Below are 21,487 nucleotides of genomic sequence, written 5' to 3' on the forward strand. Positions count from 1 at the left end.
TTATGTGAGGGGACATACTATGTGGCCTGATATCTTCCAGGCTTAATGTTCAAGGAATGCAATGCCTATTAGCTGATACAATTCCATATTAGAAAGCTTTAAGGTGATAGTCAGGTGGTTCAGTGCTGATAGTGAGGCCTGAAAATGAAGGAGGTCCTGGGTTCAAATTTGACCTCATACTTCCAAGTTATATGACGCTGGGGAAGTCACTTAAAATTGCCTAAACCTTAACTCTCTTGTGTCTTAGAATGGATACTCGGGATAGATTCTAAGACAGAAAATAGGGTTTTTTAATTTAAAATTTTAATTTCCCCCTGACTGTTACATGATTTATGTTCTCTCCCTCCCCTCTTTCAGAGTTGACAAGCAATTTTACTGGGTTATACGTGCATTATCACTCAAATCCTATTTCCACGTTATTCAGTTCTGTAACAATCCTTTAAAACCAAAACCCCAAATCATATGCCCAAATAAAGAAATGAGAAATCATATGTCTTCTTCTGCATTTCTACTCCTACAGTTCTTTCTCTCTTGATGAGGATAGCATTCTTTCTCTTAAGTCCCTTCAGGATTGTCCTGGATCATTGCATTGCTTTTAGTAGCAAAGTCAATTACATTTGAGTGTCCCACAATGTGCCAGTTACTGTGTATAATGTTCTGGTTCTGCTTATTTCACTCTGCATCAAGAATATAAGGGTTTTGTTGGGTTTTTTAAAATTTTTTTTAAACCCTTAACTTCTGTGTTTTTGCTCCTTGGTGGAAGGAGTGGGCAATGGGGGTTAAGTGACTTGCCCAGGGTCACACAGCTAGGAAGTGTCTGAGGCCAGATTTGAACCTACGACCTCCTGTCTCTAGGCCTGACTCTCAATCCACTGAGCTATCCAGCTGCCCGGAATATAAGGGTTTTTAAAAGAATGTTTTAAGCACTCATGGGGCTCAAACATTCAGAAGCTAGCAACAAAAGACTGATAGTTGTAGTCAACAGAACAGTTGAGCTAAAACTGGCCTACTTAAACCTTATCTTCTGGAGCCAAAGGAGTTCTAAGAACTTATCATGGGACAAGGCAGGACTAACCTGGTCTTCTACCCAACAAGCTATGAATAATATCCAACAATGAATGGGTAACCTACTTTCTGCCTTTCTTACCTCTCCAGAGCCTTATGTATTTAATATTACAGGCAAATCAATGAAATTGAACTTGGAGATTACTTAGTCTCTCATGCATACAGTCTTCACTGCAACAAATCTGCTATATCCCAAGACACTAGATGCCATTCACAACTTGGTGCCTTTCCAAGAACATACTTCGTTTCTTATTCAGAAATGACTAAAGATCTACAGAAATATCTGAAGATGTAAAGAAAAGCTCTATTCCCAGATCAAAAATAGTCTAGAGGGCAGCTGGGTAGCTCAGTGGAGTGAGAGTCAGGCCTAGAGACAGGAGGTCCTAGGTTCAAACCTGGCCTCAGCCACTTCCCAGATGTGTGACCCTGGGCAGGTCACTTGACCCCCATTGCCCACCCTTACCACTCTTCCACCTATGAGACAATACACCGAAGTACAAGGGTTAAAAAAAAAAAAGTCTAGATTTTTATATCCAATCATTCCCTATATTTGATGTAAACAAATGCTTCTAATTCCAAATTATCCAAATTACTTATACCTTTAATATATTATTGAAGTCATCTCCAAACAGCTACTTGTGACAAGCCACAGCAGCTGTTTTGGCCCAGGAAAAAGATCAGAACAATAGTTGTACAAATATATCAGGGAAGGGGAGAAAAGCACCAACCACATCCTTTTAGATGTTACAATTCATAGAGACATAATTCATATGTGCACACCTGGAGACACCTCAAGAGGTCATCTGAGGAAACCTCTTCACTTAAAAGATAAGGACCTGAATGAAACCAAGAAATAAGAGTGTGAACTTCAATATTCAAAACCATGAGGAAGCTAAGGATTAGCTTGTCCCTGGCACTAATGAGAATAGTTGGGAAGGAATTACACTGTCCATTCCAACCCCCTTTTGAGACTGCCACTCTTCAGAAACTTAGAGTCTTAAATCTGGCCTCAGACACTAGGAAGTATCTTGTTGTATGATCAAGTCACTCAATTCCCATTTATCTAGCCCTTGCCCCTCTGTCTTAGAATTATTATGAGGACAGAAAGTAAGGGTTAAAAAAAAAAAAAGAAAAAGAAACTGAGGATCTGAATTCTGACCTCAGAAAGAACTCCTTCGTATTTCAGGATTCCTTCAGTTTGAACATTTTTCAGAATGCTCAGAGAACACAATTCAACTTACTTCTTGTTTGTAGTCACTGATAGGACAGACTGTAGTATCTCTCTGACATAGTCTTACTCTAGATGACTCTATTCCCAGCTGTTAAAAGTGGATGCTCTGCTTTCAAACACTGATGATTTTAAAGCAAGAGGAAACAGGAGCCTATGTACCACTGATATTCCCCCATCTCCAAAAAAGGAACACTAGGCAGGAGCTCCTAGGAAGAGGTAGAAGGATGTCATCTACCCTGGCCCAAATGTAAAACTGGAGGGCCTCCATAATGGACTAGATTTATATCAGTGGGAAGAAGTAGCAGATGAATAACAGACATGATCAGGATTCAGACATTCTCCTCTGGATTTCGGTTATGATATCTTCTCGTTTAATGTCTACCTGAAACATAAAAGTAGTCATGTGAATTATGTAAAAATACACTTGGCAGCTTAGCTGCTTGCTAGCTTTTACCCTATATTCTGTCAGTACCTACATATGAATTTGTCACAAAAATGTTTACATGTATATTCTTAAGTATTTTTTTGGAAGATACATCTATCCAAATTAAACTAAGCTCATAGAAGGTAAGATTATGTAGTCTGTGTTTATTCTGTTTAACTAGCTTCTGAAATCTAACCACAGAGACGTTATGTCATCTGTCTTTGACCTATCTAATTTCGGAGTCCCTTTTCCCAGGTTACTATGGTGGTGATCTGTCTTCTCTAGAATTTCATCTACCCTACAATTTGCTATTTCCAAAGGATTTTTTTAAGTATAATAATTCTCTTAGATAATTTGTTATGCCCTGTCCCTGCTATCACTGTCTTACCTCTTCCCTACTAGCCACAGAACGAAGCTTAATGACACCATCCTTTAGCTCTTGCTCTCCAATGATGGCCACCAATGGGATGCCTGTCTCCTCACAGTAATGTAGCTGATTCAGGAAACTGGGATTCTTCTTATACAGCATCTCAGCCTTGAAGCAACAGATAACTGCTGGGATTTGGTTTATCTACCCATCCACTTATCTCACTACCTGCTTCCCCCACAAAAAGATGCAGCCCATGATCTGGTCCTCCTCCCCCTAGAAAGCTGCTTTAATACTGAGCAGAAAAACTCCAAGGAATGTTTCCCCAGACTACAGGATGTTGGCACCTGTTCTATCATACCCTGATCCCAGCATCCCAGAGCTCTGCAATCAGTTTCATTCGTTCTCTAAGAAAATTCTTTTGTGCTGTAGCCACAAGGACCTGTGTCTCTGTTGCTTGTATTTTCTTAGTGGTCTAGAGAAGAGATAGGCAAACACTGGCTATAATTCCTCTTCAACAAATCAGGATAAGGCCCCTACTTTCAGAAAGAGGATCCAATCACACTGTTAAAAGTGCAGGGCTTATCCACTTACTCTAAACAGAGGTCCTACCTCCATCCTCTGTTCCACAATGGAGAAGATCCTTTCAACCCCAATGCTGAGCCCCACACATGGCACCTTTCGACCCTTGGGGTCAAACATGCCAACAAGTCCATCATAGCGCCCTCCAGCAGCCACACTGCCCACACCAAGTGCTTCCTCCCCCTGTTGGGCTGGGCTCTGAAGAAGCACTGCTTCATAGATCACCCCTGTATAATAGTCCAGGCCTCGAGCCAGGCTCAAGTCAAAGGAGATCTGTGGGGACATGGAGATATGGTTAGTCTCTGAGGAGAGATAAATCCTGGGATCCTCAACAATCTGCCCTAATCTACCCTTCCCCTACTCACCTTCTCTGCAATACCAAACAGGGTCAGATACTCAAACAGAAGTTTCAGGTCTCCCAATCCCTCCAGGGCCTGCTTGTTCTGTGAGAGTTTGGGATCCTGCAGTAGCTGCTCCACTAGGGACACTCCACCTGGGGAATAGTACAAATAAAAACAATAAAAATGGGTGGCATTCAAATTGTTTTATGTATCTTATTTAATCTTACCAAGGTAAGTAGTATAGAAGTTGATCTCTACTGCAAAGATGAGGAAAGAGAGGTTCAGAGAGATTAAGTCACAAAGCCAATAAATCTCAAAGGCAAGATTCTAATCGAATCTTTTCTGACTTCAGGTTCATTGTCCTTTTTATTCTATCTTACAAAAAAAATCCACACCATAGTGCTTGAGAAGCCCCACCACTACTGTTATTTCTCTGCATTTGATTTTTTCCATCTAAAGAAATAAAAATAGGAAAAGGCTGACAAGTTCCATACCAGTTTTCTCCCCAAAGACCTCTGTCTATTCTCTATAAGAGTAGGCTCAATATAAGAGATGTAACAAACATAGCTCCTGCCCGTTCCCTAATATATCTGTATTCAATTCTTAGGGAGAAAACTTCTGGGCTAAAATTGCTGTAGAGTAGTTGCAGAGGACTTCCTCTCATCACTTACCTATATAAAGCACCTCAAAAGGACAAAAACCAAAATCAGACGAGTGAAGGGGCTCATCCATAGAATGCAGCCTTGAAGGTAGTCAGGGTTTGGGCATTTCCATGCTAGAGAGGAGTAAAAGTACTCCTACCAAAGCAGGAGCTGATTACTCCTCCCCCACTTCACCTATGGCGCCAGAGTCAGAGTAAGGGGGGTGGGGGGATGGGGCTGGCTGAGGACACCACATACTTATCCCAGAGAGCAGCAAGGCTTGGGACCCCAGGAGGCTGAGGACTGTGGAGATTTGGCACAGAGATAAGGAGGAGAGGGGCTGCGTACAGCAGACACAGGGGAGACTGAAAAATACACTCGGGCAAAAACAGCTCTGTAGCTCAGATACACAGAGAGCGCCTCCTCATACTTCTGACTGGGAAGGGAAGAAAGAACTAGCACAGAAATGGCCACCAACATCCAGGAAATACAATCTGCAACTACCAAAAAAACAAGAAAAGAATCTTGACCCTCGATAATTTCTATAGCAAAAAACTCCACAGTCCTCAGCCTCCTGGGGTCCCAAGGAGGAGACAGCAGAAGACAACAAACAAGCAAACACACACAAACCTTTACAAAAAAAAAGGAAATTAGTCATAAGCTCTTCAGGAGCTCAGATTCGAGATGATGAACCAAGTAAGAAAGATAGAAGAAACTTGGCAAGAAAAGTGCCAAAGAGAGTTTAAAAAGAAAATAGTTTAAAAGACAGAATCTCCCACTTGGAAAAAGAAGTCCAGAAATCAAATGAAATGATAAGCAAACTGAAGACTAGAACTGACCTGCTGGAAGACATGAAAAGCAGGATAGACCAAACCAAAAAGGAAAATCAAAAGATAGCTGAAAACCAGTCTTTAAAAACTAGAATTGGGTAAGTAGAAGCTAATGATGTCACAAGACAGCACATGAAAAAGTGTTCTAAATCTCTTATGAGAAAGATGCAAATCAAAGCAACTCTGAGATACCACCTCACACCTAGCAGATTGGCTAATATGACAGCAAAGAAAAGTAATAAATGTTGGAGAGTATGTGGCAAAATTGGGACACTAGTGCACTGCTGGTGAAATTGTGAGTTGATCCAGCTATTCTGGAGGGCAATTTGGAACTATGCCCAGAGGGAGTTAAAAGACTGCCTGCCCTTGATCCAGCCATACTACTGCTGGGTTTATACCCCAAAGAGACAATAAAGAAAAAGACTTGTACAAAAATATTCATATAGCTGCACTATTTGTGGTGGCAAAAAAAATGGAAAACGAGTGGGTGTCCATCAATTGGAGAATGGCTAAATAAATTGTGGTATATGTTGGTGATGGGATATTATTGTGCTGAAAGGAATAAAGAAATGGAGGAATTCCATGTGAACTGAAATGACCTCCAGGAATTGATGCAGAGCGAAAGGAGCAGAACCAGGAGAACATTATACACAGAGACTGATACACTGTGGCACAATCAAATGTAATGGACTTCTCTACTAGCAGTAATGCAATGATCCAGGACAATTCCAGAGGAAGAACTGTGGGAATAGAAATACAGAAGAAAAACAACTGCTTGATCACATGTTTCAACGGGGATATGATTGGGGATGTCAACTCTAAACCAGGGGTCAGCAACCTTTTTGGCCGAGAGAGCCACAAACACCACATTTTTAAAAATGTAATTTCGTGAGAGCCGTACAGTGCTCACAGTACACACTCCTGTAACAGCGCCTGAAAAAAAATTGACTTTCTGGCTCCTGCAGAAAGAGCCATATCTGGCCCTCTTTCGAGAGCCATACATTGCTGATCCCTGCTCTAAACGATCATCCTAGTGCAAATACTAATAATAAGGAAATAGGTCTTGATCAATGACACATGTAAAACCCAGTGGAATTGCTCTATGGGAGGGAGGCAGGAAGAGTGGAGAGAAAGAACATGATTCATTTAACTACTGTAATATATAGAAAATGGTTAGCCATTTTTGCAGGTGCAAAAGAGCAGTTTGTCCCTTTAGAATAGAACCTGGCAAGGCAGCCCTGGGAATGTGCCTATCTGGCAGTTGGGAAAGGAGTATAAATTGAGGAGCACAAAACCCCTTAGGGTTCACTTCTCCTCAGCCTTTATAGAGAGGTGGGAGGGAAGTGAGAGGGCTCAGGGTGGTGGTTAGTTTCAATAGGCAGGTAGGATTATCCAGTCAATTTAATTTATTGATCATCCTCTGACATCTTCATCTGTTAGATTCAAAGATTTATCCATCTATAATCCCTGTATTTCCTGATGCTAATCTGGATTTGGAGAGACCCTCAAGGTCTTCAAATTCCAGCACCTAGGCCATTTCATCTGTAGCCTGGATACTTAGCTATCCTTAGCTTAGATTTACAGGGTTATATCCACTCTCCCAATTCCTTACTTTCCCTTAGTTATTAATTAAATATTTGTTACAACCATCATAACAGTGTCATCAGTTTACAGCCTACCTTTGAGAAGATACTTCTAATACTTCTTACTGCAGTCAGAACATTGTCATCAAGCTTAATTGGCTGAGCAGCCTAATTCAATCTAGGGCTTGGCTCATTAGGATTAGATTTCAAGGACTGATTTGTATCCATATCAGGCAGGCCTTCCTGGTTCAAACTATTCCTGGTTGCTAGGGCAGATAAGACTTCAAAGTTCCGCTCCCTGATGGTAACAAGCAGAAGCAATGGCTGATTCCAGTTTCACTGACAGGGCAGCTATTTCAACTTTAGGTGGATTTATAGGCCACTGGTCTTCAAATATTGGCATAATTATATTCCTTAGCAGCAAGAGGGTTAATATTAATCCACTATCATAACAATTCCCAATACCACCATAACACTATAGAAAAATATTCTAAAATAAACAAATGAATAAATAAATGAAGGAATGGGTGAGGGAATAAATAAATAAATGAGTGAATGAATGAATAAGTGAGTGGATGAATTTGAAGATTTCTTAGGGAACCTGCTTCTTACCACACTGTTGGATGTAATCCCCAATTTGATCTGCTACATCAGGGGTGACTCCCATCTTTCCTATCATCTCTTGTCTCACATCCTTCCAGGACATCTGCAGATAGAGAAATATTAGCTCATAACCAAGACCTTGCTTTCAATCATTAAGTATCAGTATGCCTACAATGTGCCTAAACTCTATATCAGATGAGACAGGATAGAATATCAGATAGAATTTGTATTCAGGAAAGAACTAAGTTGGAATTTTGTCTTCATCATTTATTATCTATGTGACCCAAGGCAAATCCCTTAAAATGCTTGTTTCCTAATCAGTAAAGTAGGGCCAATAATAATTTTAATGGCTTCCTCATAGGATTATTTTGGGGAAAGCACTTTGTAAACCTTAAATTCCTATACTAATGTGAACTAGTATTAGGCACAGAGCTTAAGACTCCTGTCCCCACTGACGGATTGAAATAAGTTATTGGTTTAGACTTTCTCTGTAACTTTTACCCTGGGACAGCTTACATTACACCCTGTTCCTCAAGTTACTGAAACAAAATGGTCTACGAGGAGGCAAACTACAAAAACTCAGATGCAGTAAAGTGAAAACATCTTCCTTTGTTACCTTGCCAAGCTTATCCACTGAAGCACAGATAAAACGAAATTTGTTATCAGGGACACCACAGACAGCAAACATCCCATCCAGAACTCTTCTGTCATTCACCTGTGAATTCCACATGCACCAAATACTCCATATCAACAATTATTTCCAAAAGAGAGACCCATTCTCCTTCCCAGTGATGCCCTGTAGTAAAAGGAAGTGAGGGGGAAGTTTTGCAATCAAATTATGTAGAGTCATCTGCTAAAACGAAGTAAAGTTGGGGACCACTGCGGAGGTAAGATTAGAACCTGAGTTTCAGCTCATACACACCCAACTTCTCTTTTGTTTCCATTCACCTTAATTAGGAAGTCTCCCAACTGCAATGTGTTGAGAATTTCATGTATGATCTTTAAACACTCTGCATCAGGGATCATAGGATCAAATTGCCCTGCAATGTCAAAATCCTGTAGCAAAAGAAAACAATTTAAAAATTTGAAAATCTTCTAATTAAATCTGTATTCCCAAGGGTGTTGCTGACAGAGACCCCCTCCCCAATGCTCACAGATCCAATCACTCACACACTGGCAAAACTCCCGATATCGACCTCGGATTATGGAGGGACTCTCCCTTCGCCAAACCTTTCCAACATGATAGCGTTTCATCTTCTTTATCTTATTCATGGCCAGATAACGAGCAAAAGGGACCTCAGGAGAAATCATTAAGGAAGAAGCATTCTCCTTTCCAGAGCTGGCATCAAACTACAACTATACAAATCATATACTAGGGAAACTCATATCTCTAGCAATAGATTCCACATTTTGTCAAGCTGAAAATTCAGCAAGGAAGGGGTAAAATAAGGACCTAATTGGACCAAGGTCCCCTAGGATCCTTTCTTCCTATTCACCCCAATTCTTTCTTCTCCAACATTATTTGAGAGCCTGACATTTACCACTACCTTCAGTCCTTACTTTTGTGTAAATGGAATTAGCTCATCCTCATTCATTGTTTAGACTCTAGCCATCAGAAATAATGTCACCCCACCCAACTTAGAATTAAGTGGGGAGGGGAAGATCTGTTACCCACACGTGACAATAAGTAACAAATCAAAAACAAGGGACTGCCCTTTGGGCAGTCCAAAACAGTGCTGAGGCTGCCATTTGTTCACTTGAAATTGGAGGTGGATGCAGGAAGTGATGAAAGATGCTATCTTTTAAATATGGTGGTAACTTACTGTGGGTTGAAGTTGGCCCTTTGAATTTGGTGTAGAAGGATCTCTGGTGAGACCTCAGACTGCTTCCCTCTGAATTGTCACAAGTTAAGCTGACTTCCTTTCTCCTCCCTTGGTGTTTCTGGAGGCTCTTCCCTCAAGGAGGTCTCTCTTGCCTCTCTAATTGTAAAAGGCCTTGTTGCTAGAAGCCTTGTTTAATTAACCTCTGTGCCCCTCTGTTGGGGCCTCTAAATTCTTACCTGGTCCGGGCCAGAGTTTCTTTTCTCTCTCTCAATTTCCCTACCTTCAACCTAATTGTAAATAAACTTCCATAAAAGTCATCCTGACTTGGGTCTATTTTAATTTGAAATCGTGTTAATCCAATTTCTGTCGACCATACCTTAAATATCTAGTTTCCCCTCTTACACTTTAGAATGGAAATGTCTCCTTGAGCCATCTAACATAAAACAAGAATTAGAGCTGCAAATCTGACCATGATATTCTCAGTTCCCTTCCCTTACTTGGAAAAGAGCAGACTAAAATAATGTAAAACACTTCTTAGAAGGATACTGTGAGGTCATATCGAAGAGCTAGAAGCTCCCCACCCTGATCCTTCAGATCATAGATGAGTCTGGATTCTTCTCCGTACTTCTCTGTTAACACTTCCTGGACAAGCATAATTCTATAGCTTAAAAAAAATCTTGTTTGGGATATAGGGAGCTAAGAAGGGAAGAAGTTCAATACTGTTTCACCCCCTTCCACCTTTCCCTTTCTGTCACCTTTAGTTCAAACACTGGAGTGTCTATTCCTTTAGCTCCATGACGCTTGAAACAGTTGATGACAGCATTAAGGATTTTCTCTCGAATAGCCATCTGTTTTGGGCTAAGATCTCTGGTACCCTATAAGCCAAAAGCAACCAGCATAAAGAAACAGGAGAAGAGTTTAAAGGCAAGTAAGTTATAGAAGAGTCAGGAAATAGAGAATCTTGAAGAGGCCTTACAATGATCGTTTACACTTATAAAGTACCTTAAGGTTTGTAATAATACTTTACACGTATGATTCTTAGGACAACCATATAAGTAAGGCTTTCCTATTTTATAAATGAAGAAACTGACAAGTGAAGTACCCTGACCAGGGTCAAATGGTTAGTAAATATCTGACGTAGGATTTGAACCTAGCTCTTCCTGACTCCAGGAGCAATTTTATCCACTATATGATACAAACTCTAATTCACTTCAAGGTCCCACCTCAGGCAGGGGCAGATTGCTTTTCCCAAGCACCCAGGCTATTGTAAAAGGAGACAAAAAGGGAAGAGAGAAGAGGATTACCTTAGGAGTCTTGATAACAAAACTGGATTTCTCTTTATTTAATTCCAGCTGAGTCTTCATCCTGATCTCTGCAAACTAGAAGGTAATGATTGTAGCCCACTAAGTAGTGGCCATAGGTCTCTGATGTCCTGAATTTCCAGTCTTCCAGATAAAAGGAGAAAAGCTCTGAAAGCTCTAAGTTTGTGTCCAAAAAGAATTTGGAATGAAGGCAGATCTTTCCCCCAAGACTGTCTAGTTGAATTAAGATATCCTTCCCTCCATACAATGTGATTTGTTCTTACTCTGGTTTTTTTCAACTCTGGGAGGGTCAAACACCAGTTGTATTTTGTAACAAGTTCAAACTCAGCTAGTCAATCCTACTCAAGAGACTTTTTGCCAATTTATACTCAAAGAAACTAAAACAAGAACTTACAAAAAAGAATAAGCCTGTGGCGAGACCAGGAACTAAGAAAGGTCTTTACTTTTAGCTTTAAAAATAGTAACAACAAATAATAAACTGGAAGAGTGACTCTCAGGTTCTGAAAGAAAGATGCTTTATTGAGAGGAATTAATAATCTAGTGCTAACAAATAAAAATCTAATAAATTATTCTTGTTGAATCTTTATTCTTAAAGCAAGCTATGTGACCCTAGGAAAGTCACAATCTGTTTGCCTGAGTTTCCTCAACTGTAAAATAGTTATTCAACAGTTATTCAATAATAGAACCTGCCTTTACCTCCCAGGGGTGCTATGGGGTTCAAATGAGATATTTTTTTGAAGTGCTTAACAGAGTGCCTAGCACATAGTAGGTGTGATATAAATGTTATTCCTTTTCCTGTCCCTTCCCCAAGAAAGGACAAAAGATTTAGAGCTATAAGGAACCTACGAGACCATCTAAATCAACCTCCTCATTAAAAAATACAGATAAGGAACCTGAAGCCAAGAAAGTTTCTTCAGTTTACCTAAAGTCACACAACAAATCCAATAGTTTTCACAGCATCACAATACTAGACTGTAAGTTCTTCAGGGGAAGGGACTGTCTTCAGCCCAAAATGTGAAAAAAATTTAATTGAATGAAAAAAATATTAGGTAATTATGGTAGGTTATTCAATAAGACTTCTCATAAACCTGAGGAAACAATCTGGGTTGTGACTCAAGATAAGCTCTGTATTGCTACTTAATAACTGGGTGACTGTGATTGTCATTTAATTTCTCAGGGTAGCACGTCTATTTAATACTTTAAAATTTGCAGTGTGCTTTCCTCACACCTCTGAGGTAGGCAGTATGCAAGTAGTAACCCTGTTTTTAAAATGAGTAAACAGAAATTTTGAGAGATTAATATTTCTGAATCATAGGACTACAGAAGAAAGAAGAAACATTATTACCCTGCTTTCCTCCTGCACCATAAGGACCGTGGACTCTTTCTGACTTGCAATTAAAACTTTCTGTGGTTTTCTCTACTAGAATGTAAGCTTTTTGAGAACATGGACTGCATAGCTTTTCTATTTGTATTTTAAGTGCTTAGCACAGTAGTTTGATCTTAGTCTTCACTGAATATTTTTTCATTCGTCCAGTATTAGAAAGGGTCTCAGATATCAATTTTCATAACGTACTCTACACTCTACAATACAAGAAACAAGTATCCATCCAGCTTTTGCTTGAATATCTCATTCGGGTTGAGGAGGGCTTCAGATTTTTGTGGATGATTCAGTTGAAGTTCTCTATACGTTTGAACAAAAGTTGTAAACACAAATAACTAAAATCCTAGCATCTTAGATTGTGAGGTTTCAGTAACAAACACTAGAGGGCGAAGTCTTGTGGGCCATTTGCTCAGAATCCTAAGGTAACTGGTCTAAACTAACCAACCAGTCATTTAGAAGTTAGAACGCAAAATTATGTAAATACTGGAACTAGAAGGGGCCCATTAGGTCAACCCTGAGTTTTGTTGATGAAGAAATTGAGACTTTTTAAATAAGTCAAGCATTTGTTTAAAAGCCTACTTCTATCGTAGGATACAAATTTAAAACTTGGATTCCTGGCTCTGAACGAGGTCACAGTGATAGACCCTGGAGGAGAACCCAATTCGAAAACTCAATTCAACTCAAAGAACCCACTAAGTTCTAAAAAAAATAAATAAATAAAGATTTGGCCTTCAGGGGGTGTAATTTACACCCTAAAGTGGGGAGATAAGAACTGAAAAAGAAGAATGTAACAGACATTCTAAACAGCATCCAGGAAAAAGCTAAGAAATGTGCGAAGTCGGAACATACCTCCCGTGCGCTGGGCTGCACCAGGCCTCCTTGCACGCGGCGGAAAAGTAGCGTGGTCCCGGCGACGGGGGAGCGGGGAGAACGCAGGAGATGGAGGGCCAGCGTGGCCCAGGTCTCCCGCGACCAGGGTCCCAGGCGTTGCATGGCTAGGGCTAAAAGGCTTCTTTTCCCAGGGCTTTAGGGTCTGTGCGATTCCGCAGAAGGCGGGATACCAGGGCGATGGACGTAGGGAGGAGGGAGCTGAGCTGGTCCCAGTTTGCATCCAGGGAGTGAGACAGGGATGGTCACCAGGGAGAGTGGTGCAGAGAACGACAAAGGAAAGTAGAGAGAGGCTCCCTGGAATTACTGCCAGCAAGGGGCGGGTCCCCGCCAAGTGGCAGGTTACCAAAGGAAACACCCCACCTCAACCCATGAACTGAATTGCTCTGGCCTCTACACTTCCGCTCTTCCGGGATAGGCGCGTACTGGCCGGAAGCTCCCTCTGGGAACTCAGTCCGCCAGCCCAGCTCGGTGGCCGGAAGTAGTCCGTGACTGCGGCAGCCGTTTCAGGGATGGCGGACCGTGCGACCCTGGAGGAGGCCGTGAGGCTCCAAGGCGAGCGAGTGCGGGGTCTCAAGCAGCAGAAGGCGGGCGCTGAGCTGGTGAGGGTCTCGACCCAGCCGGGATGACCGGATCGGGTCTCGGGGGTAAACGGAATTCTGGGTCAGGGGTCTGGTACGGAAGCCGGGAAGGGGCCGGGCGAGAGCCTTGAAAAAGGCAAGACTCTGGTACTGAAAGCAACGCTTCTGTTGTTGTACCGACTGTTTAATGTGCTTTACATTCATTCTCTCTCTTGGGCCTTACAGTGCCTGAGAGGTTGTTGGCACAGTCATTACCCCATCTTACGGATGAAGAAACTGACTGGCCCATGGTCACACAGCTAGCTATGAGTCAGAACCCTGGGATCCCCTTAACCTACATGCCTCTTCAAAATAGGGATTGATGAAGGCCTGGGAAGGGACCAGATTCTTCCAGATTGCCTTGTTTATTCCTTTCCTTCTAGATCGAGGAGGAGGTAGCCAAGCTCTTAAAGCTGAAGGCACAGTTGGGCCCTGATGAAGGAAAACAGAAGTTTGTGCTTAAGACTCCAAAGGTAAATATGTTTTTAAAGAACTCTTTTTTTTTTCAGAGGGTCTCTGATGAACCTCACTACAGTGTCAGTTCAGGTTTAGTTTTTTTTTTTTAATTTTCTTTTTTTGTGTGTTAGATTTTGAGTCTCTCTCTCCCAATCCACACTAGAGAAGGTCAACATTTGACACATATACTTGTAGTCAGTTCAGTTTAACAAGTTTAAGACACTATGAGGCACTGAGGATACAAAGTTGGTAATATTTCAGCCCTGTCTTCTGTCAACGTGGAATCTAGAAGCCCCCAAACTTATAGCCTAGAAAGATTTTGATGAATCCCAGTTTACTTAGCTGGAAGGTGAAAGCCCCTGGTTTGACCTTATGCATAATGATTCTTCCCTGAGGGAAAGTCCTACTTCACTAGTCTCAGACTAACAATAGACCTTATTTTGAGCTTGAGTGAGGATGATCTTTCCCATCTGGGCCAAGCCCAAGCCTTGTGGCTCTTACCTCCAAAAGCCTCTCACACCCTCCTTCTGAGGATTGAACTTGGAACCTTCAGCTTAAGAGTTGCTGCCTACTGCACAAAAGAGGCTTTTTGGGGGGCTTCTAGATTCCACATCTACACTTCAAAGAATTTAGTGACAGAAACCTCAAAGGGGAGTGAAATAAATTCAAAAGGAAAGATCTAGTCATCATGCTACTAGAGACCTGAATTTTGGCTACTCCTGAGGTAAGAAGGAAGAAGTGTTTAGTTGATTTCAAAAACCAGGCTTTGGGCTGGAATGAAATTGCATCTGGGTGTTACCTATTTGTCAAGAGAGTCTGGATCTCAGGCATCACCACCTGTAGGAGAACTGCCACTGCTGCAGATTCTCAAGGAGGATTTAATATAGGTTGGCAGCTCCTGTATGTTGAAATGCCTACTGTGCTTTTTTTAAATACACTTTCCAGTTTATTAATAGGAATTCCAATGGCTATAGAAACAGGATGTAGATTATCTTGAGGGATCATATAGTTAATCTAGTTTTCAAAAATTAGAACCATTAATATAACTTAAAACCAACTAACCAAATATTCTTCTCCTAACATAACTCTAATGTTAAGTTTAGCCTTTTTTTTGTTTTTGTTTTGTTTAAATGATAGGTATCCTACTGACTTCCTTCCAGTCCAAGCCAGTTTGGCTTGGTAGTTAAAAGGAAGTTAAATGGCTAAATGCAAGTCTGTTTTCTTACATTTAAGACTATAAATAGAATACTTCTGAAATACTACCTCCTCCTGATTTCTTACTACTGATTTGGTCATTTGTTTGTTTTTTTCTCCTTTGGTTTGGTGACTACTCTTGATCATAAGGGCACAAGGGACTACAACCCTAGGCAGATGGCTGTTCGGGAAAAGGTTTTTGATGTGATCATCAGCTGCTTCAAGCGCCATGGTGCAGAAGTAATTGATACTCCTGTGTTTGAATTGAAGGTGAGGCCTAGGGCCAAGGAAAAAGTGTCAGGGAAATTGGAAGGAGTGCAAGACAGATATACAGTAGGTTAGATATCAAGGTGAAGTAGCAATGAAGGTTCAGCTGTTAAGATAGGTACACACAATCCCAACTCTATTCATGATGTGCTGGAACTTGATTTCTAATTAAAAGTAGGAACCAACATAATTTTCCTTAGGTTGATTTCTGTGGCCCTGATTACTGTTTTTATTGGGAGGTTAGGGACAGCTAGAACTAGTCTTGAAGCTTTCTAAGAGCTTATAGGACAATTGATTGTTGACACCCCTTAGATTATATGGATTATAAAACACTAAGCATCTTTATCTAGGGTTAAACTCAGTCATTGAAATGATTATATATTTTCATCTTTTCCTTCCAGGAAACACTGACTGGAAAGTATGGGGAGGACTCTAAACTCATCTATGACCTAAAGGATCAGGGTGGTGAGCTGTTGGCCCTTCGTTATGACCTCACTGTATCCTTTCAAAGTTAGCTCCATGATGCTGTTGTTTAGATTGGACTTTAATTGACAGGAGGTAATGGAATCCTCATTTGGAGAATTTGAGCACAAATAGGAAGAAGTCTTTGGATTAATTAAGTCTTTGGACTAAACAATCAGTTGTAGATTGAGTTAGATGAAAGATAGAGATATAAATTCTGATTAGCAGTGCTCACCTCTGGGAATAGCATAGTATCAGAGACCATATCTGAAACCATTATAAATCTCCTGATTCTGGAATACCCTTAATAGTCTATTCATGCAATTGGGTAAATCCTCAGTAAAGAATGATGTCTTTTTCCTATTAACTATACAGAAAGTATGCTTATACCTTCATGATGAATCCATCTGTTCTGATTATTCCAAAAAGGCAATCATAGTACGGTCCCGCAGGTACTAAGCATAATATAGAATTTCTGCTTCACCTCAGGAATTTAGAAAACAGATATAGTCAGGGCAGCTAGGTAGTTGAATCAGTAGAGAGCCAGTCCTGGAGAGAGGAGGTCTTGGATTCAAGTTTGACCTGAGACACATCCTAGCCAGGAAACTTACCTACCTTGGCAAGTCACTTAACCCCAGTTGTCTAGTCATTACTACTCTTCTGCCTTAGAACTGATACTTAGTATCTCAATTCTAAGACAGAAGGTATGAGTTTAAAAAAAACAAACAGATAAAGTTAAATTAGAAGGGCATGTTAACTTTCATATTTCTATAGTGTCAAGGATCATCCTTTTGAGTGTTCCAAGCTTTTTATATCCTTTATTGTCATAATCCAACTTTACAAGGATCGTGAGGAGAGGGCAGCCTCTCCTCAGTTTCAAGGTAGCTTCTGCTGGTGGTGGTAATTAGTTCTATACAAGAGGAACTTTCTCCTTAACCCATTGTCAGGTTCCTTTTGCTCGATACTTGGCAATGAATAAATTGACCAACATTAAACGCTACCACATTGCCAAGGTGTACCGACGAGATAACCCTGCAATGACTCGTGGTCGTTACCGGGAGTTCTACCAGTGTGTGAGTGTCCCAGAACCAAGAAAGTTCATGGCATTGAGACCTCACTGAGATCAGTTAGATTTAGTCAGTATTCACTTTGCTGAGTGGTTTATGTAGACACAGACACCGTGTCTACGTATATCAGGACCAGAACAAAGGATGAGGAGCTTGAGATGAAGATGTGAAAACCAGCTGTGTGCACATTGTCATTAATCACAGCTTTAGGCTGGATGGGGAGCAAATAAATGGCTAAAGGAAAAGCCTGTAGGGAGAGATTTAGCTAAAACAGAGGATGAATATGAATAAAAATAGAGTAAGTAGCATGTTCATAGAGTCTTATGGCTGTGTCATCTTCCAAATTAAACCTAGAAGCACAGTGAAGGTGGAAAGTAAGGTCTGTAGTCTTGCATAGGAGGGAAAGCACATTAACTATGAAGTCTGGCGGTTCTGGAGTTTTGCTTGGAAATTGGTTCTCTTCTGGCTAATTCCTGTCACTTTTGTGTGCAGGATTTTGACATTGCTGGGCAGTTTGACCCTATGATCCCTGATGCAGAATGTCTGAAAATCATCTGTGAGATCCTGAGTGCACTTCAGTTGGGGGACTTTGTTATCAAGGTAAGTGGGAAAACTATCTGACCAGGTGGTACTAACAATCAGGAGTGGTCTGATCTTTCCCTTTTTATAGCTCAGCCCAATTTTTCTTCTGCCTATCTTATTTGATTTTTTGAAATCCTTTTTGAGCTCCTCCAGGAGCTCTTTTTGGGCCTGACACCATTTTACATTTTCCTCTGAAGCTTCAAATGTAGCATTTTGGTTATCTGTGTTTGGATCTTCCTGGTCACTAAAGTAACTTTCTATGGTTGGGGTTTTTTTTTTTCCTTTGTCTTCCCCTCATTTTTCCAGCCTGTTTTGTGACCTTTGGCTCTCTCTTCAAGTTTGGCTCTGTTCCAAAGATAGAGGAAACACTGCCTTGACCTTCTTATGTTTGGGCTTGCTCTGGTACTGGAAGCAGCTTGGCCGCCTTGGGGGATGTGTGTTGGGAATGGCCTGGCTGGCTTTCTGTGGGAAGGCTTACAGTTGTTTTGCCAAAATTTGTCCAGCTAGATTAAGCTGAATTTCACTACTCTTACTGGTTTGTCTGGATGCAGGAAACTGGATTGCTATCCCTCTTACCCTAGTGATGAAGGCCTCATCCCATCTTTTGTTGGTTCTGCTGCTCCAGAATTCATTTTGAGGCTTTTTTTAAGTAGTTGTTTGAAATTGTACACAGATTCTAAAACATTGTAGGATGATCACGTGTAAGCTACTTTGCTACTGATAGCAATGCAATGGTCCAGGACAATCGCAAGGGACTTAGGTGAAAGAATGCTATCCACATCAAGAGAAAGAACTATGGGAGTAGAAACACAGAAGGAAAACATTTGATTTTTCATTTGTTTATATGGGTGTTGGGTGTGGGGTTTGGGTTTTTAAAAGATTATTACAAAAATGAATAATATGGAAATAGGCATTGAATAATAATACATGTATAATCCAGGGGAATTGCTTGTCAGCTCTGGAAGGTGGGAGGGGAAAAAATCATCTAACCATGGAAAAATACTTAATATAATTTTTTTTTAAGTAGTTGTTTGGAAGGTGGATTTGGGCAAGTGAGTGTTCCTTCCCTATTCCATATGGCTGATCTCTCCTGTCCAATTTGGGGAGTGAAAAACAGGCCTAAGGAGTACTGTAGCTGTCATAGATATTTTTGTTTGTTTGTTTTAATTTTTTAATCATTTATTAATATTCATTTTTAACATGGTTACATGATTCAAGCTCCTACTTTCCCCTTCACACCCCCACACACACACACACACACACACACCCGGCTCTCCCCTCATAGCCAATGCACATTTCCACTGGTTTTAACATGTGTCCTTGTTCAAGACCTATTTCCAAATTGTTGTTAGTTGCATTGGTGTGGTAGTTTCGAGTCCACATCCCCAATCATGTCCGCCTCAACCCATGCGTTCAAGCAGTTGTTTTTCTTATATGTTTCCTCTCCTGCAGTCCTTCCTCTGAATGTGGGTAGCATCTTTACCATAAATCCCTCAGAGCTGTCCTATGTCATTGCTTTCTGCTGGTACAGAAGTCCATTACATTCTATTTTACCATCGTATATCAGTCTCTGTGTACAGTGTTCTTCTGGCTCGGCTCCTTTCACTCTGCATCAGTTCCTGGAGGTCTTTCCAGTTCACCTGGAACTCCTCTAGTTTATTATTCCTTTTAGCACAATAGTATCCCATCACCAGCATATACCATAGTTTGTTCAGCCATTCCCCAATTGAAGGACATCCCCTCCTTTTCCAGTTCTTTGCCACCACAAAAAGCGCAGCTATAAATATTTTCATACAAGTCTGTTTATTAATGATCTCTTTGGGGTACAAACCCAACAATGGTATGGCTGGATCAAAGGGCAGGCATTTTTTTATATCCCTTTGAGCATAGTTCCAAATTGCCAGCCAGAATGGCTGGATCAGTTCACAACTCCACCAGCAATGCATTAATGTCCCAATTTTGCCACATCCCCTCCAGCATTCATTACTCTCCCCTTCTTTCATTTTAGCCAATCTGCTAGGTGTGAGGTGGTACCTCAGAGTTGTTTTGATTTGCATTTCTCTAATTATTAGAGATTTAGAACACTTTCTCATGTGCTTATTGATACTTTTGATTTCTTTACCTGAAAATTGCCTATTCATGTCTCTTGCCCATTTATCAATTGGGGAATGGCTTGATTTTTTATGCAATTGACTTAACTCCTTGTATATTTGAGTAATTAGACCCCTGTCAGAGTTTTTTGTTATAAACATTTTTTCCCAATTTGTTGTTTCCCTTCTGATTTTGACTACATTGTTTTTGTTTGTACAAAAGCTTTTTAGCTTAATATAATCAAAACCATTTAATTTACATTTTGTAATTTTCTCTAACTCTTGCTTGGTTTTAAAATCTTTCCTTTCCCAGAGATCTGACAGGTATACTATTTTGTGTTCACTTAACTTATTTATAGTTTCCCTCTTTATATTCAAGTCATTCACCCATTCTGAATTTATCTTGGTGTAGGGTGTGAGATGTTGATCTAAACCTAATCTCTCCCATATTGTTTTCCAAATTTCCCAGCAGTTTTTGTCAAATAGTGGATTCATGTCCCAAAAGTTGGGCTCTTTGGGTTTATCATACACTGTCTTGCTGATGTCATTTATCCCCAGTCTATTCCATTGATCCTCCTCTCTATCTCTTAGCCAGTACCATATTGTTTTAATGACTGCTGCTTTATAGTATAGTTTAATATCTGGTACTGCTATGCCCCCTTCCTTCACATTTTTTTTTCATTATTTCCCTTGATATTCTTGATCTTTTGTTATTCCAAATGAAATTTGTTATAATTTTTCCTAAGTTGTCATAGATCTTGAAGGGAAGTAGTTGAAGGTAGGCATTCCCACTTCTTAAAGTGACTTTGGAATCCTCAGGTGAATGACAGGCGAATTCTGGATGGGATGTTCAATGTCTGTGGGGTTCCTGACAGCAAGTTCCGTACCATTTGCTCTTCAGTGGACAAGCTAGACAAGGTGACAACTAGCTTATTTGTATAAATCCTATTTCTCTTCCCTGAAATTTCTCCTGGAAATGGGAAACAGTGTCCGGGAGGGGAAGGGTCCTTATTCTTGAGTTGTGAGGCAGAGACCTCAGCCATAAAGATTCTTTATCCTGAAGAATAAGGCCCAGCTTCCACTGATTTGAATCCATTATGGGGCCCTTGAATCCATTGTCTATGCAGATGTCATGGGAAAATGTGAAGAATGAAATGGTGGAAGAGAAAGGCCTGGCCTCTGAGGTGGCAGATCATATTGGGGCTTATGTCAAGCAGCATGGTAAGAATTTGGGAGGGGATGAGACAGTCCTCTGATGACCTTTGAGGACTTGCTGGTTTTCCTACTATACTTGAACCAGTCCTCCAGTGCATGTTGCTTTCATTGAGCCTCATTTCCTCATTTCCCTTGTGGTGTAATAAATCTTTTTGCCATTTTTATTAGGCATTTGGGATAGTGAAGTTATGTTAGATTGTGGTGAAATGCAAGTAATCAGTGAAAGGTTAATGGGCAGTGCCCTTTCCTCTCTTTATCTGTTTTTCTCAGGTGGAGTGTCCCTAGTAGAGCAGCTACTGCAGGATTCCAAACTCTCACAGAACAAGCAGGCCCTGGAGGGATTGGGAGACCTGAAACTTCTGTTTGAGTATCTGACCCTGTTTGGTATTGCAGAGAAGGTGAGTAAGGGAAGGGTAGATTAGGGCAGATTGTTGAGGATCCCAGGATTTATCT

The 21,487-nt window shown here is 40.7% G+C and overlaps 2 protein-coding genes across 6 annotated transcripts in view; one reads left to right on the forward strand and one right to left on the reverse strand.

Moving 5' to 3' along the window:
• Positions 1-1,645: 1,645 nt before the first annotated feature.
• Positions 1,646-10,353, reverse strand: HARS2 (histidyl-tRNA synthetase 2, mitochondrial). 5 transcript variants are annotated; one of them, XM_044661833.1, is made up of 11 exons: positions 10,246-10,353; positions 10,037-10,132; positions 8,898-8,963; positions 8,616-8,723; positions 8,284-8,382; positions 7,677-7,770; positions 4,035-4,162; positions 3,682-3,942; positions 3,449-3,553; positions 3,109-3,255; positions 1,646-2,678 (listed from the first exon to the last, which is right to left on the reverse strand). In XM_044661833.1, exons 1-11 carry the CDS (start codon positions 10,336-10,338, stop codon positions 2,619-2,621), a joined length of 1,257 nt encoding a protein of 418 aa, XP_044517768.1. In that variant the 5' UTR covers positions 10,339-10,353; the 3' UTR covers positions 1,646-2,618. The 5 variants fall into 5 exon arrangements, with proteins under 5 accessions (XP_044517768.1, XP_044517766.1, XP_044517767.1 ...); XM_044661831.1 differs by having other exon boundaries at positions 3,449-3,562; positions 3,700-3,942; positions 8,838-8,963; XM_044661832.1 differs by having other exon boundaries at positions 8,838-8,963.
• Positions 10,354-13,583: 3,230 nt separating this feature from the next.
• The window catches only part of HARS1 (histidyl-tRNA synthetase 1), a 45,400-nt gene continuing 37,496 nt past the window's right edge, over positions 13,584-21,487 (forward strand). The window contains exons 1-9 of the mRNA XM_044664539.1: positions 13,584-13,683; positions 14,085-14,174; positions 15,502-15,621; positions 16,020-16,115; positions 17,028-17,153; positions 17,640-17,747; positions 20,639-20,737; positions 20,947-21,040; positions 21,305-21,432. Coding sequence (XP_044520474.1) covers positions 13,594-13,683; positions 14,085-14,174; positions 15,502-15,621; positions 16,020-16,115; positions 17,028-17,153; positions 17,640-17,747; positions 20,639-20,737; positions 20,947-21,040; positions 21,305-21,432 — 951 coding nt within the window. The 5' untranslated portion in view covers positions 13,584-13,593. The remainder of the gene's footprint in view (positions 13,684-14,084; positions 14,175-15,501; positions 15,622-16,019; positions 16,116-17,027; positions 17,154-17,639; positions 17,748-20,638; positions 20,738-20,946; positions 21,041-21,304; positions 21,433-21,487) is intronic.

The sequence above is a fragment of the Gracilinanus agilis genome, chromosome 2 (assembly GCF_016433145.1).
Source record: "Gracilinanus agilis isolate LMUSP501 chromosome 2, AgileGrace, whole genome shotgun sequence".
NCBI classification, from domain to species: Eukaryota; Metazoa; Chordata; class Mammalia; order Didelphimorphia; family Didelphidae; genus Gracilinanus; species Gracilinanus agilis.

What these genes read in the sequence shown, in the direction of transcription:
- HARS2 (XM_044661832.1), bottom strand. Translation starts at nt 10,338, where the DNA reads ATGGCTATTCGAGAGAAAATCCTTAATGCTGTCATCAACTGTTTCAAG. An exon ending in TGGGAGACTTCCTAATTAAG is followed by an intron (nt 8,383 to 8,615) that starts GTGAATGGAAAC and finishes TGGAATTCACAG; the next exon opens with GTGAATGACAGAAGAGTTCT. An exon ending in GGATTACATCCAACAGTGTG is followed by an intron (nt 4,163 to 7,676) that starts GTAAGAAGCAGG and finishes ACTATTCCCCAG; the next exon opens with GTGGAGTGTCCCTAGTGGAG.